This window comes from Tachyglossus aculeatus, chromosome 25, assembly GCF_015852505.1.
Source record: "Tachyglossus aculeatus isolate mTacAcu1 chromosome 25, mTacAcu1.pri, whole genome shotgun sequence".
NCBI classification, from domain to species: Eukaryota; Metazoa; Chordata; class Mammalia; order Monotremata; family Tachyglossidae; genus Tachyglossus; species Tachyglossus aculeatus.
Window position 1 is genome coordinate 26,940,984 of NC_052090.1, and position 14,245 is coordinate 26,955,228.

The 14,245-nt window shown below is 57.7% G+C and overlaps 1 protein-coding gene across 1 annotated transcript in view; it reads right to left on the reverse strand.

Annotated features, from left to right (window-relative positions):
* Window positions 1-14,245, reverse strand: part of TPD52 (tumor protein D52) — a 44,997-nt gene that overhangs the window by 2,771 nt on the left and 27,981 nt on the right. Inside the window, exon 7 of the mRNA XM_038766456.1 lies at window positions 9,329-9,502. Coding sequence (XP_038622384.1) covers window positions 9,329-9,502 — 174 coding nt within the window. The remainder of the gene's footprint in view (window positions 1-9,328; window positions 9,503-14,245) is intronic.

Genomic DNA, 14,245 nt, shown 5'->3' on the forward strand with positions numbered 1-14,245 from the left:
ATGGCCCATGCCTTCATCCCCTGGCCTCCTCACCTGTGTCCCTGCCTCCAGCCCCTCCTCCCTATCTGTTGGACGTCCGCTAGCAAGGGAAGCTCTAACAGTTGGCAGCTGATTAGCCCCCAGTTCTCAGCGGAACCCGGGACGGGGATGGTCGCTGCAGCCTGGTGGGAGAGGACACCCAGGGCGGGCCACTCTCCTCCAGCAGTGGCTTCCCGAAGACTGGGAGAGCACGAGGCACGTTAGAGGACGGGGGTGGGCACCGCCAGATGCTGAAGGGTCCACGCGGCCCAGGACCACCTCTCGGGTAGCCGAGGGAAGGAGCGTCATTCTCACTGGCTGCTAGACTGGAAACTCCTTAAGCACAGGGATCGTGTCCATCAACTCAACGGTTTTGAACTCTCTCTCAAGCACTTGGTACAGTGTTTGGGACCCAGGTGGCTCCATGGCTACCACCGATTGACTGTCTAGGGTGGCATCTCCCAGAGCAGGGCCAGCTCTGGGCCCGCGAGACTTTGCAGTTCAAACTCAGTCGCCCCTCGGCGTACTGATGAGACACGATTCCAAAACCTCGGCACCGAGGACTTGATTCTAGTGCCAGTGGCTGGCCCGGTGCCCCGGTGCCCTGGGTGCTCTGTCTTCCCTGCCCCACGTGTTCCCGCCGGGGCCCGGAGCGTCATTAGCGGGGAGACGGGCAGGGGTGCAGTGCGCGGCCAAGGTCACGTGCGTCCAGAGGGAGCCGGGGCCAGAGCCGTGGCCTTTCCGCAGGGCCAGGTCAGTTTGCAGCTCTGCCCACAGGAGATGCTCGATAAATCTGGTGGTGAGGAGGATGGTGTAGAGGAGGCTTCCCTTGGAGAGGAGAAGGCTGAGGGGTGAGTTATCCGACTCCCAGCCCCCTCAGGAGGACCCAAGCCAGGGCCTGCTTGGCTCTCTGGCTCTGCCCGAAGCCGAAACCGTTCCTCGGCCTTTCCTGGCAACAGCTGAGGACGAGGCCATCGCACACCCCGGGGTGGGGGGAGGGGTCGCCTCTGACCCCGAGAAGGCCGGCTTGGGTCCTTCCAGTCTGGGGTCACAGCTTTCCTTTCCTTTCCCCTCCCCCATGTCTGTAAGTGTCTCTGATCCGGGATGAAAGTGAGGAAAGAAAGAAAGGGAGAGAGAGAGAGAGAGCAAAACACTGCACTAAGCACTTGGGAGAGTACAATAGAACAATAAACAGGCAGTGTTTGCCCACAAAGAGCTTAACAGTCTAGAGGGGGAGAGACAGACATTAATATAAACAAAATAAATGGCAGATCTGGACATAAGCGCCGTGGGGTTGGGAGGGGAGATGAACAAAAGGGAGCAAGTCAGGGCAACACAGAAGGGAGTGGGAGAAGAGGAAAGGGGGGCTAAGTCAGGGAAGGCCTCTTGGAGGAGTTGTGACCGCTAGTCCCCGCTCGCCTTGGGAACACCCTGGCAGTGTCCCCGCACCGTCTCGGGGGAAACGTTTTAAGGACACGGTACAGCAGCACAACAAAGCCTCAGACAATGCTGCGTCCAACCCCAGCGGGGAAACTGAGGTCACTTTCAGCCAACACTGAGATTCTCCCCGGCACAGCGGTTGTTCCTGACAATCTCCCTCCGGGCCCTCCTGTCTCAGAAAGGCGGGGGGGCAGCTGCCCGCGGGCCCATGTGCCCTTCACTCCTGTTGCTGTGGCTCTGGACTTCACTGGTCCCAGGGATGTCCAAGGCCTTTCCAGAAAGACATACCGGGCAGGGCACTGGACGATGCCCGGCCGGGTGCGCTGGAACTGACCCCGTGATGTTTGGGCCAGAAAGTGGCAGCAGACGTGCCTCTTCCCCTACTCCCCCGGGGTGTGTCTTGATCACACTGTGCTCGTTCTCCCTGGCGGCATTAGTCTGATCCGAGGGCTAACGGCCAGATGACCAAAACATCCCCCTACGGCCTGGACCTGAGTTCAGAGTCCTGATGGGAGCAGAAGGCGGCTGGGCGGCCCCGCTGACCGTGAACAGCTGCTCTGCTATCGCCACCTCTCTGATGGTTCTCTGGACACACGCCCTCCGAGGCACCCACAAGGGGCCCCCAGATCTGTGTGTTGAGTGTTTCTCCCAGGATGCATTACATGGCAATGCTCGGGAGGGTCCGGAGAAGAGTATTTACGTAAATTCCCAGCCAGGATTCGCCTGGTTGGGCCCATCCCTGCCTCTCCTCCGCTCTGGGTGGAGGGCGGATGTGGCAGACGGAACAGGGCGGAGGGCGGGAGCAGATCGGGAAACCACTGCCCCAAATCATTGGCAGAGCCCGGGACCCTCGCCAAGCCCACTGGGTACAGGGCTACCCAAGAAGCCCTGGCCGCCCTGCGCGTGGCCACTGGGATGGACCGGTTCCTGGAACACAGGTTGATCCCGGGAGAACAGGAAGGGGCAGAGTTGCTACAGGTCCTGGACCACATCCAGTCATCTCAGCTTGTGGGTCCGGCTGTGTGTGGATGGCGGGGGTGACTCTGGGATGGCTCCGGTCCCCAAGGAAGGCGGGCACACGCTCCCCCGCCCGGACCCTGACCCATGGGAGCCCTGCCATGTCCCTACCGGTGCCGCAAGCAGGGGTTGGGGATGCTAGCTTGGTCACAGGGTCCAGGAGTCGTCCCCGGGGCCAGTCTATCACCCTCTCCGGGCCCTCGCCTGCTCCCCTGCAAAATGGGGTGAGGGTCCCGCTCTCCCAGGGCCCCTTCACGCCAACCACTCTGGTTGCCATGGGGGAGACAGGGGAGAGAGAGAGGGCAGGGGTCGCTCACTACCGGTCTGGTCGAGGTCACCTGTCGGTCAGCCCACATCAGCACTATCTCCGCGGGCGGATGGCGGAGCCCGCGGGGCCAGGAAAATCGCATTAGGCTAATCCTTCCGAGGCAGAGAGACGAGCCCATCAATCTGGCCCGCCCGGTGCCTGGGGGGCCCCGGTTCCTTGTGGCAGCCCGACTGGCCGAGGCCCCGCCTGCAACGCTCTTGCCCGGATGGATGGCAGAGGCGTGGGGGCCAAAGCGGGCAGGGGACGAGGAAGTGGGGCCTGGTGGGGAAGCTCCTTGTGCGCAGAGAACGGGTCTACCAACTCTGTTGTACTGTACTCTCCTAAGCGCTCAGTTCAGTGCTCCGCACTCAGTAAATACTACCGATGGATCGTTCGATCGATTGGTTGATTAAGCATGATCGCGCGCAGTGCCGGCAAACTCCAATTCTTGGCCTTTTGCTCATCTCGGGTTAGACCACTGAAGAACCATTCAAGAAACTGTGGACTTGGAAAACTGCCAACTGTAGGGTTTGACCAGGGTGAGGGAGGGAGCCGGAGCCCAGAGTGGCAGACTTTTACGAGACAAATGTTCTCAGGATTCAGGATCGCTGTGCCCGCAAAACCTTTAAATCTTGTTAAATAAGAAGACAGGAAGGTCCTCCGGGGCAAGGATCGTGTCTACTATCTCTAGCCAGTCAGTCAATTGTATTTACTGAACGCGTACTGTATGCTGAGCAGTGTACTAAGCGCTTGGGAGAGGACAACGCAACGATACAACAGACACATTCCCTGCCCACAGCGAGCTAATAGTCTAGATGCGGGGGAGACAGACATTGATAGATATCAATCAATTACAGATATGGACCTAAGTGCTGTGGGGCTGGGAGGGGGTATGAATAAAGGGAACAGATCAGCGTGATGCAGGAGGGAGAGGGAGAAGAGAAAAGGAGGGCTTAGTCAGGGAAGGCCTCTTGGAGGAGATGGGCCTCCAATAAGGCTTTGAAGGTGGGAAGAGTAACTGTCTGTGGGATGTGAGGAGGGAAGGTGTTCCAGGCAAGAGGCAGGATGTGGGTGAGAGGTTGGTGACGAGATAGACAATATCAAGGTACAATGAAAAGGTTAGCATTAGAGGAGCCAAGTGTCCGGGCTGGGTTTTAGTAGGAGAGTAGTGAGGTGAGGGAGGAAGGGGCAACGTGATTGAGTGCTCTAAAGCCAATGGAGTGCTTCAAAGCCAATGGTGAGAGGTTTCTGTTTGATGCAGAGGTGGATGGGCAACCACTGGAGTTTTTTGAGGAGTGGGGAAACTTGGCCCGGATGTTTTTGTAGAAAAAAATGATCTGGGCAGCAGAGTGAAGTATGGACTGGAGTGGGGTGAGACGGGAGGCAGGGAGGTTAGCAAAGAGGCTGATACATTAATCAAGGCAGGAGAGGATAAGTAACTGCATTCAAGGCCCTGCTGAGAGCTCACCTCCTCCAGGAGGCCTTCCCAGACTGAGCCCCTTCCTTCCTCTCCCCCTCTCCATCCCCCCCATCTTACCTCCTTCCCTTCCCCACAGCACCTGTATATATGTATGTTTGTACATGTTTATTACTCTATTTATTTATTTTACTTGTACATATCTATTCTATTTATTTTATTTTGTTAGTATGTTTGGTTTTTTTTTTTCTCTGTCTCCCCCTTTTAGACTGTGAGCCCAATGTTGGGTAGGGACTGTCTCTATATGTTGCCAATTTGTACTTCCCAAGTGCTTAGTACAGTGCTCTGCACATAGTAAGCGCTCAATAAATATGATTGATTGATTAACATGGCAACAGTTTGGATGGAGAGGAAAGGACGGATTTTAGCAATGTTGTAAAGGTCAAACCAACTGGATTTAGTAATGGATTGAATACGTGGCTTTAATGAGAGAGAAGAGTTGAGGACAACACTGAGTTTACGGGCTTGTGAGACAGGAAGGATAGCGGTTCCATCTACAATGATGGGAAAGTCACGGGGAGGACAGGGTTTGGATGGGAGGATGTCCTAAAGGCAGGAGGTAGTGTGAGACTGCAGAGAGGGAGAGAGATCAGAGCTGGAGATGTAGATTTGGGAATCATCCACATCAAGGTGATAGTTGAAGCCAGGTGAGTGAATGAGTTCTTCAAGGGAGTGGGTTTAGATGGAGAAAAGGAGGAGACCCAGAACTGAACCTTGAGGAACACCCAAAGTTAGAGGGTGGGAGGCAGAGGAGGAGCCTGTAAAAGAGACGGAGAATAAGCAGCCAGAGAGATAGAAGAACCAGGACAGGACAATGTCAGTGAAGCGGATGTTGGATAATGTTTCCAGAAGGTGGGTGGTCCACAGTGTCGAAGGCAGCTGAGAGGTCAAGGAGGATTAGGATGGGGTAGAGGCCATTGGATTTGGCAAGAAGGAGACCACTGGTGACGTTTGCGAAAGTGATTTCTGTGGGGTAAAGGGGAAGGAAGCCAGATTGGAGGTGATCAAGGAGAGAATTGGAGGAGAGGAACTTGAGACAGCGGGTGTAGACAACTTGCTCAAGGAGTTTGGAGAGGAATGGTAAGAGGGAGATGGGACGATAATTGGGGGAGCCATGGTGTCAAGGGAGGGATTTTTTAGGATAGGGGAGACATGGGCATGTTTGACAGCTGTGTGTAAGAAGCCATTGGAGAGCGAACAGTTGAAGATGGCAGTTAGGGAGGGAAGAAGTGCTCTGCACACAGTAAGCACTCAGTAAATATGATTGAATGAATGAAAAAGGGAGGGGAAAGTTTTTTGGTAAGCTCTCAGTGCAGTGCTTTGCACCCAGCAGCCCCCGGTACAAACTACCGGTTGAGTTACATTTTGGGGATAGGAAGGAGTTGCACATAGCTCACAGGTTATTGGTGGGATTGCACATGTGAGTGAGCACGTGAGCCGGGGGTGGGGGTGAGGGGCGCCCACCCCAAGGAGCGGCAGCCCTAGCCGCACGCCCTGAGATCTGGTCACTTCCTCGCAGCGGCTTATGCCTGCGGAGAAAAAGCCACCGGCTTACTGGAATGAAGGGAGCTTTATTTGCTGAGATCCTGGCCTTATCTCTAAGTGAGGAGGAGAAAAATCGTTTCCTTTCTGGAAAAGGCCCAAGAGCAGGTGGTGGTGTCCTCGGCGACCCTGGCTCCATTGGCTCCCAACCGCCTGCCCCCGCCACAATTTCAGAGTGGCTCTCGGACCTAACGGCCGGTGCGGGACAGATTTACTCTGGGACGAGCTGGGACCCGTGAGTCCCTCTGCTCCCCACCTTGCCCCCTGCCTCCCGCCGTGCCGCCCCGGTCTCCCTCTGCAGGCAGGCAGGCAGGCCTGGGCCCCGCCGGCTCTCCCACCCCACCTCACAGTACCGAGGTGGAGTCGCGCTCCCTCTTCCTGCCCAGTTTGGTCCCGTCCGGCCTGTGGAGGGGGAATGCCGTGGGCTCCGTGGTGGTGGTGGTGGGGAGCCAGGATGGGCTGTGAGGAAGAGCGGGGAGAGTGGCAGAGCCCTGTGGCGCCGAGCCGTTCCGTGCCCTGGGTGGGGCTGGATGGAGACCCTCCGGCCACAAACGTGACCCGCCTGGCATCCACGCGCTGCCCCGCCCGAGCCCAGCCTCCCCCACGGGCCCCGGTGGCCAGTTTGGTTAGGCTCGCCGGGTCAGGGGATACTGCCGCCAAGGGACTATCGCCTGTGACTGTCCGTCTCCACTATCCCCTCCGTCCCGGCCTCGCCTGCCAGCCTCTCTTCTTCCCTCCCTCCCTCTCTTCCTCCAGCCCGTGGGTGGTCGGCCCGACCGGGGCCGGGGGTTGCTGGGCGAGGGCAGACACAACGGGCGAGCCCCCGGGGGACAGGCTGCTCACAGGCGGTGGTGCAGAGGAGGGGCCGGGGTCCCCTGACGTTCTCACCCAGGGCCAAGGACGGCTCGGTGGGGAGCCTCGGGGACGTCTGCACAGCGTCTACGGCCTGTGGGCTCCGGATCCACAGCAGCCCCGAGCCCGGGAGGGAGGAAACGCAGGCGGGCGGCCCAAAGAGGCTCTCTCGGAGCCCACCTCTGCGCATGCAGCAGGACCTCTACCCTGTCCGGCTCTGAAGCGCTCTGAGGCCCGGATCATGGCTGGGCAGCAAGAGCTGGGTCTCCCCACCGACCCAGTGTCCTGGAACAGGGCCAGGGCAGGGCTGACAGTTGGGAGGTCTGGACTCTGGCCGTGCCGGACACCTCTCGCGGCAGGGGAAGGGGGTGGCACTCTGCACGTGGCGCTCTAAATGGGCAGGAAAAGTCAAGTCGTATTTCTAGCCCCAAGGAGTATACAGCCTAACAAAGTCATGAGCGAGGAGAATTTTTAGTGGGTCACTGGAGGGAGAGTCAGGGATGGACAGCAGAGAGAATCAGAGGAGTCAGATGGTCTGTGCTGCTTCATTGGGGGACAGTCAAACAGAGAGGGAATGATGATGGCATTTACTAAGCACTTACTATGTGCAGAGCACTGTTCTAAGCGCTGGGGAGGTTACAAGGTGATCAAGTTGTCCCATGGGGGGCTCATAGTCTTCATCCCCATTTTACCGATGAGGTAACTAAGGCACAGAGAAGTGAAATGACTTGCCCAGAGTCACACAGCTGACAACTGGCAGAGCCGGGATTTGAACCCATGACCTCTGACTCCAAAGCCTGTGCTCTTTCCACTGAGCCACGCTGCTTCTCTGGGAAGAGTCAGTGATGTCGAATGGTCTGTATTGGGTCAGTCGGGGAGTCAGGGGTGTGAAACAGGCCATGCTGGGGACAGAATCAGAGGGTCGGATAGTCCATGCTGGGTTACTGAGATGGGGAGAAATAGGGGGTGTGGGATGGTCCGTGCTTGGTCACTGAGTGGGGAGAAGTGGGGTCGGAGAGTCCGTGCTGGGTCACTGGAGGGAGAGTCAGAGATGGAGTGGGGAGAATCAGGAGGTGGGATGGAGAAAGGAGGGGCAGGGGTGTGGACGGTCCACCCCTAACCTTGAGATTGAGTGTCCCGGAGGACAGCCAACAAACCGCCAGTCCCGGGCCGGACTGACACAGGGGCAGCTACGGGGTCGCTCGTTTTCCCAGACTGCTCTGGACAATGGTGGCGGCGAGGAGATGCGGCTGGGGGGGGGCAGCCGCCCCGTGTTGGGGGCTCTCACAGAGGGCTCGGGGCCCGGCCTGGCCTGGGTTTCTGGCCGGCGGCTGCCCGAGGAGTTTGGCACGGAACTATTTCTGTCCGGGAAACAAAATAAAAAGAAAGGAGAAATGGGTGGTAGAGCCCCAACCAGCGGAGGCGAGGTCAGCCCCAGGACAAGCCCAGAGTCCCTCCAGCGGGGACAGTCGCAGCGGCCTCAGCAGCTGCAGCAGCCAAAGCCTTGGGAGTCGAGCGAGGCCTGCCCCCCGTGGCCCTCTCTCCCGGCCGCCTTCGGCTCACGCCCCCCGGATCGGGATCTCGGTTTCCGGAAGAGCAGGCGAGGCGGTGAGGGGGAGGACCGTCTCAGAGGGCACAGGACAGGGAAGATGCTTTCAAGGGGAACCCCTTGAAGGGAAAGCCACTCGCCTCATCGATTCCAAAATGTTGCGCTGAAATCTCGGCTCAGGCCCCCCGGATCGGGATCTCAGTTTCCACAAGAGCAGAAGAGGCAGTGAGGGGGAGGACCGTCTCAGAGGGCACAGGACAGGGAAGATGCTTTCAAGGGGAACCCCTCAAAGGGAAAGCCACTCGCCTCATCGATTCCAAAATGTGGCGCTGAAATCTCGGCTCAGGCCCCCAGGATCGGGATCTCGGTTTCCAGAAGAGCTGGGCAAGGCAGGGAGGGGGAGGACCGTCTCAGAGGGCACAGGACAGGGAAGATGCTTTCAAGGGGAACCCCTCGAAGGGAAAGCCACTCGCCTCATCGATTCCAAAACGTGGCGCTGAAATCTCAGCTCAGGCCCCCCGGATCGGGATCTCAGTTTCCAGAAGAGCAGGCAAGTTAGTGAGGGGGAAGACCATCTCAGAGGGCACTGGACAGGGAAGACGCTTTCAAGAGGAAACCCTTGAAGGGAAAGCCACTCGCCTCATCGATTTCAAAATGGGGTGCCGGAATCTGAAACGGCCGAGGGGGTCGGACTAGGCCCAGTCACTACTCATTGACCACCTCGGTTGCCCCCAGCCAACGCCTCACTTGCACCGTCGGGGATCCCGGCCGAACCCTGGGAACGGGTCTCCAGGTGCCGGATCCGGGCCAGGCGGGTCCCTGCCACGTGTGCTGGGGGCCCCGGGATGGTGAACCCCTGTAGCTCACAGAGCGGCCCGACAAACCGAACGTCACCTCCTGGTTCCACTGGCCCAAAGGACGAGCTGGGATGGAGCAGAGCAGAGTGGGGCCAGGTGGGATGGGATGGGGCGGGGCAGGGCAGGCCACCCTCCACTCCTTGCTTGTCTGGGTGCCCGGATGCCCCGTTAGTGCGGGCACCCCCGTGAGGCTAGCCACTCAACAACCCAGAGACAAGGCACGGGGCCGTTGTAAGCAGTTGAGGAGCAGCGACAGAGAAACGACTTACTCAGCATCCTGCTGGGGTCTCTTGCACACGCAGTGGAACTTGGCCCCGAAGTCCACGTAGAGGTCATCCTGCACCACGTGAAAGATACGTCCGATCACCAGCTTGTCGGCTGCGGGGCCCATCTGGACCAAGGGTGAGTGCCTCAGCATGGAGGCGAACGACGCAGGCGTGCTCCTCTGCGAGGCCTGGACACGGGGTAGATGAGATGGGGCCTGTCACTTTCAACCCTCTCGACCGAGGGGCCCTCCTGAACTCGGGGCCGGGGGGCTCTAGAAAACCCTTCGGCTAAAATGGAATCCACCATTCATTCATTCATTCATTCAGTCATATTTCCTGAGTGTCCCCCAGGGACCAGATCCGAGGCCCATCCAACACGGACTCATCTTCAACAGTGGCGCTGCCAGAACATCCCCCCAACTGCCCCACCCCAATGGACCCTCTGACCTCCCCTCGTCCCCAACTTTCCCTTCTCCATCCTTGACTCTCCCGCAGTGACCCAGCGTTGGCTGTCGAACATCCCCGACTCCTTTTTCCATCCCTGACTCTCCCCCGGTGATCCAATACGGACCATTCTCCCCCTTCTAGACTGTGAGCCCGTTACTGGGTAGGGACCGTCTCTATATGTTGCCGACTTGTACTTCCCAAGCGCTTAGTGCAGCACTCTGCACACAGTAAGCGCTCAATAAATACGATTGACTGAATGAATGAATGAAATGACCATCCCACAGTGATAGCACAGCCCATCTGACACCCCCAATTTTCCCCCGTCATCCCTGACTGTTCCCCCAGTGACCCAGCAAAGATTCTCACCCGTGAGACCCCTGTATCCCCAGAAGGGGCAAAACCCTTTTCCGGAGAAGAGGCGGGCTGCCCGGTTGCCCTCCTCCCACCCCAAAACCAGCCAGGGGTGGTTTCCCCACTGCCCACCCCTGGCCATTCAGTGCTGACAGCTGCACTTGTGGAAGGAGGGAACGGTGGAGATTCGCATCTGCCTGAGACTTGAAACCGCCACAATAGGGAACTGCCTTTTCACGGCTCTCATAATAATGATGGCATTTATTAAGCGCTTACTATGTGCCTGGGGTAGTTTGGCTGACGAGCCCAAAGGCAGAAATGCCACCAAGCGGTGGGCGTTTGGGGGCTAACCGCAGGCCTCGGCCCTCACCGGGTGGTGCCCCAGCTTGGCTCTGACCGCGAGTTCCTTCTGGGATGCTGCTGGGGGATCGGAGGACGCTCACCCGGGACCCGCGAACTGGAGCTGTTGGGACAGGGCCGCCGCGGGTCGGGGGGATGCGACGGTGTGCGCGTTTACGACACCGGACGCGGTAATGCCTCGTACGTGCCGCCGCGGGGTTGTGGGAGGCAACTTTGTGCTTGCTCGTGGCTCCGGACATGGGAACGCCACACGTGTGCCGCCGCGGGGCCGGGGGAGACAACTGCGTGTGTGCCCAAGGCAACAGACTTGGGAACTCCTCCCATGTGCCGCCGAAGGGTCGGGGGGGGCAACCGCGTGCGTGTTCACGGCATCGGACGTGGGAACGCCTCACACGTGCCGCCACAGGGTCGGGGAAGACGATCATGCGCCTGCCCACGGCACCGGACACGGGAATGCTTCACACCTGCTGCCAAGGGATCGGGAGGGACAGCGGTGTATGTGCACGTCCTCCCCCAGTGCCAAAGGAGTTAAAAAGCGGTTCCTGCCCCTTTTGCCCTCCCACCCCCCACCCTCTGCCAATGGGAACGGCCCCCCACGCTCCCGACTCACTCACATCTCCATCCCAGGCGAACACCGGCTCCCCGGGAGGCCCCCGAGTGGGCCGTCCAGCCGCCCACTAGTGACCGTGTTTGAGCTGTCCGGTTAGGTACAGCTCATCCCGCCAGACGCCCGCCATGCCACGGCAAGGCGGTCCCCGGAATGCCGGGGCCTGGCTGCCTTGGAAACCGGTCGGATCTTCCGGGCTCATTTGCTCCCACAGCTTCAATGCCCGATTACGGGCGTTGTGGATTACGGATTACTCCCGAACCTCCCTCTCCAACATCGACCTCTCTCCTTCTGTGCAGTCTCCCACCTCCCCCTTCCTCCAGGACATCTCTTCCTGGATGTCTTGCTAGCACTACAAGCCCAACATGTCCAAAACTGAACTCATCTTCCCTGCCAAATCCTCTCCTCCGCCTAATTTTCCCATCACCACGGTCCTCCCCATCTCTCAAGCCCTTAACCGTGGTATCACCTTCGACTCCTCCCTCTCTTTCAACCCTCACATTCACAGTGTCAGCCAATCCTGTCAGTTCTTTCTCCACCTCACCTGTTGCTCCCCATCTCAGCAGTTACCAGTGGTCTGGTTACTTGTGGTACCCTAACCCTGACCACGACCTCCGCCTCCTCGCTGACCGCCCTGGCTCCAGTCTCTCTCCTGTCCAGTCCATACATCGCTCTGCTACCCAGGTCATTCTTCTAAGACATTGTTCTGTTCACCTCTCCTCACTCTTCAATCAGGCAATCAATGGTATTAATTGGGCACTTACTGTCTGCAGAACACTGTACTAAGCGCTTGGGAGAGTACAGTCCATCAGAGTTGGTAATAATAATGGCATTTATTAAGCGCTTACTATGTGCAAAGCACTGTTCTAAGCGCTGGGGTGGTTACAAGGTGACCAGGTTGTCCCACGGGGGGCTCACAGTCTTCATCCCCATTTTAATAATAATAATAATGGCATTTATTAAGCGCTTACTATGTGCAAAGCACTGTTCTAAGCACTGGGGAGGTTACAAGGTGACCAGGTTGTCCCACGGGGGGGCTCACAGTCTTCATCCCCATTTTACAGATGAGGTAACTGAGGCACAGAGAAGTGAAGTGACTTGCCCAAAGTCACCCAGCTGACAAGTGGCGGAGCCGGGATTTGAACCCATGACCTCTGACTCCAAAGCCCGGGCTCTTTCCACTGAGCCACGCTGCTGTAGCGCCACTATATGTGTCGTTATGTGCTGCTGCTTTCTCCTACCCACAATTTATTTTAGCGTCTGTCTCTCCCTGCTCGATCGTAAGTTCCTTGAAAGCCGGGACAGCACTCTTCCACATGCTCTGCGTAGTAGAGAAGCAGCGTGGCTCAGTGGAAAGAGCCCGGGCTTTGGAGTCAGAGTTCCTGGGTTCAAACCCCGGCTCTGCCAGTTGTCAGCTGTGTGACTTTGGGCAGGCCGCTCAGCTTCTCTGTGCCTCAGTTCCCTCATCTGTAAAATGGGGATGAAGACTGTGAGCCCCAGGTGGGACAACCGGATCACCTTGTATCCTCCCCAGCGCTTAGAACAGTGCACATGGTAAGCGCTTAACAAATGCCATCATCATTATTATTCTTATTATTATTACTGAGCACAGAGGAAGCGTTCAGTAAATAGCCCGGATGAATTCCTCGGGCATCCCAGGGCCGATTGTCTGCTCATCTGCCGCCGCCTCCTGGTGCCAACTGGGGTTGCCCCTTCTAGCCTATCTTCCCGTAAGCGGTCCGGGCCTGGTGAATCCCGTGGGAGGGAGCGGGGGCACCCCTCTCCCCTGGCCGGGGGACAGAGCGGGAGGGTGGGCCGGCACCAGGGACAAAGGGCGCGTTGTCTCCATTTCCGGGAGTCGGTCCAGCTGGAAGGCTGGGGGCGGGGACCCTCCCTCTAAGACCCCTTTGACAGGAAGCTCTCCCACGGTCAAGGAGCAGGGCTGTGGCGACCCCGGGGAAAGGCCTGGGCTCGCCCACTTCTCTCCGCAGTGCCGCAGGGAGCCGACCATCTGAACTCCGAAGGACCTGGGTTCCAATCCCGGCCCCTCCACTTGTCCGCTGCGTGACCTTGGGCCAGCCCCTAAACTTCTTTGTTGCTTGGTTACCTCATCTGTAAAACGGGGACTAATCAATCCATCGTATTTATTGAGAGCTTACTGTGTGCAAAGCACTATACTAAACAACAACAGACACAGTCCCGCCCACAATGGGCTCACAGTCTGGGGGTGGGGGGGTGGACTTTAATGTAAATAGATCAATAAGTTACAGATATATACATTTGTTGTGGGGATGAGAGGGAGGATGAATGAAGGAGTAAGAGTGGTGCAGAAGGGAGTGGGAGAAGAGGAGAGGAGGGCTTAAGGAAGGCTGCTTGGAGGAGATGGGCCTTCAATAGGGTTTTGAAGTGGGGGAGAGCAATTATCTGTCTGATACGAGGAGGGAGGGCGTTCCAGGCCAGAGGTAGGATATGGGCGAGAGGTCAGTGGCGAGTTAGATGAGACGGAGGTAGAGTGAGAAGGTTGGCATCAGAGGAGTAAAGCATGCGGGCTGGAGTGTAGTAGGAGAGTAGCGAGGTGAGGTAGGAGGGGGCAAGGGGATTAGGTGCTTTAAAGCTAATGGTGAGGAGTTTTTATTTCATGCAGAGGTGGATGGGTTACCATTGGAGTTTCTTGAGGAGATTAAGATGAACATTGTGAGCCCCATGTGGGACAGGGATGATGCCCAACCAGATTAACGTGTATCTATCCAGTGCTTAATACAGTGCCTGGCACTTAGTGAGTGCCCTACAAAAACGCCCCCCCAAACCTCATCGGGATGTTCCAATAACTGAACACAGTTGGGCTGGGCTCCCTCAGACAGATGGACCTGTGGACCAGCACACAGAAGGGGTAGGAAAACTGACTGTATTAACTTGGCAGGAGTCTGGATGGAGCGGAAAGGGCGGATTTTAGCGATGTTTTGAAGGTGAGATCGACAGGATTTAGGGATGGATTGAATACGTGCATTCAATGAGAGAGGAGTCAAGGATAACGCTAAGGTTATGGGCTTGTGAGACAGGAAGGCTGGTGGTGCCGTCTACAGTGATGGGAAAGCCAGAGTTTGGGTGGGAAGATGTTCAGTTTTAGACGTATTACGTTATGTGAGGGCATCTGC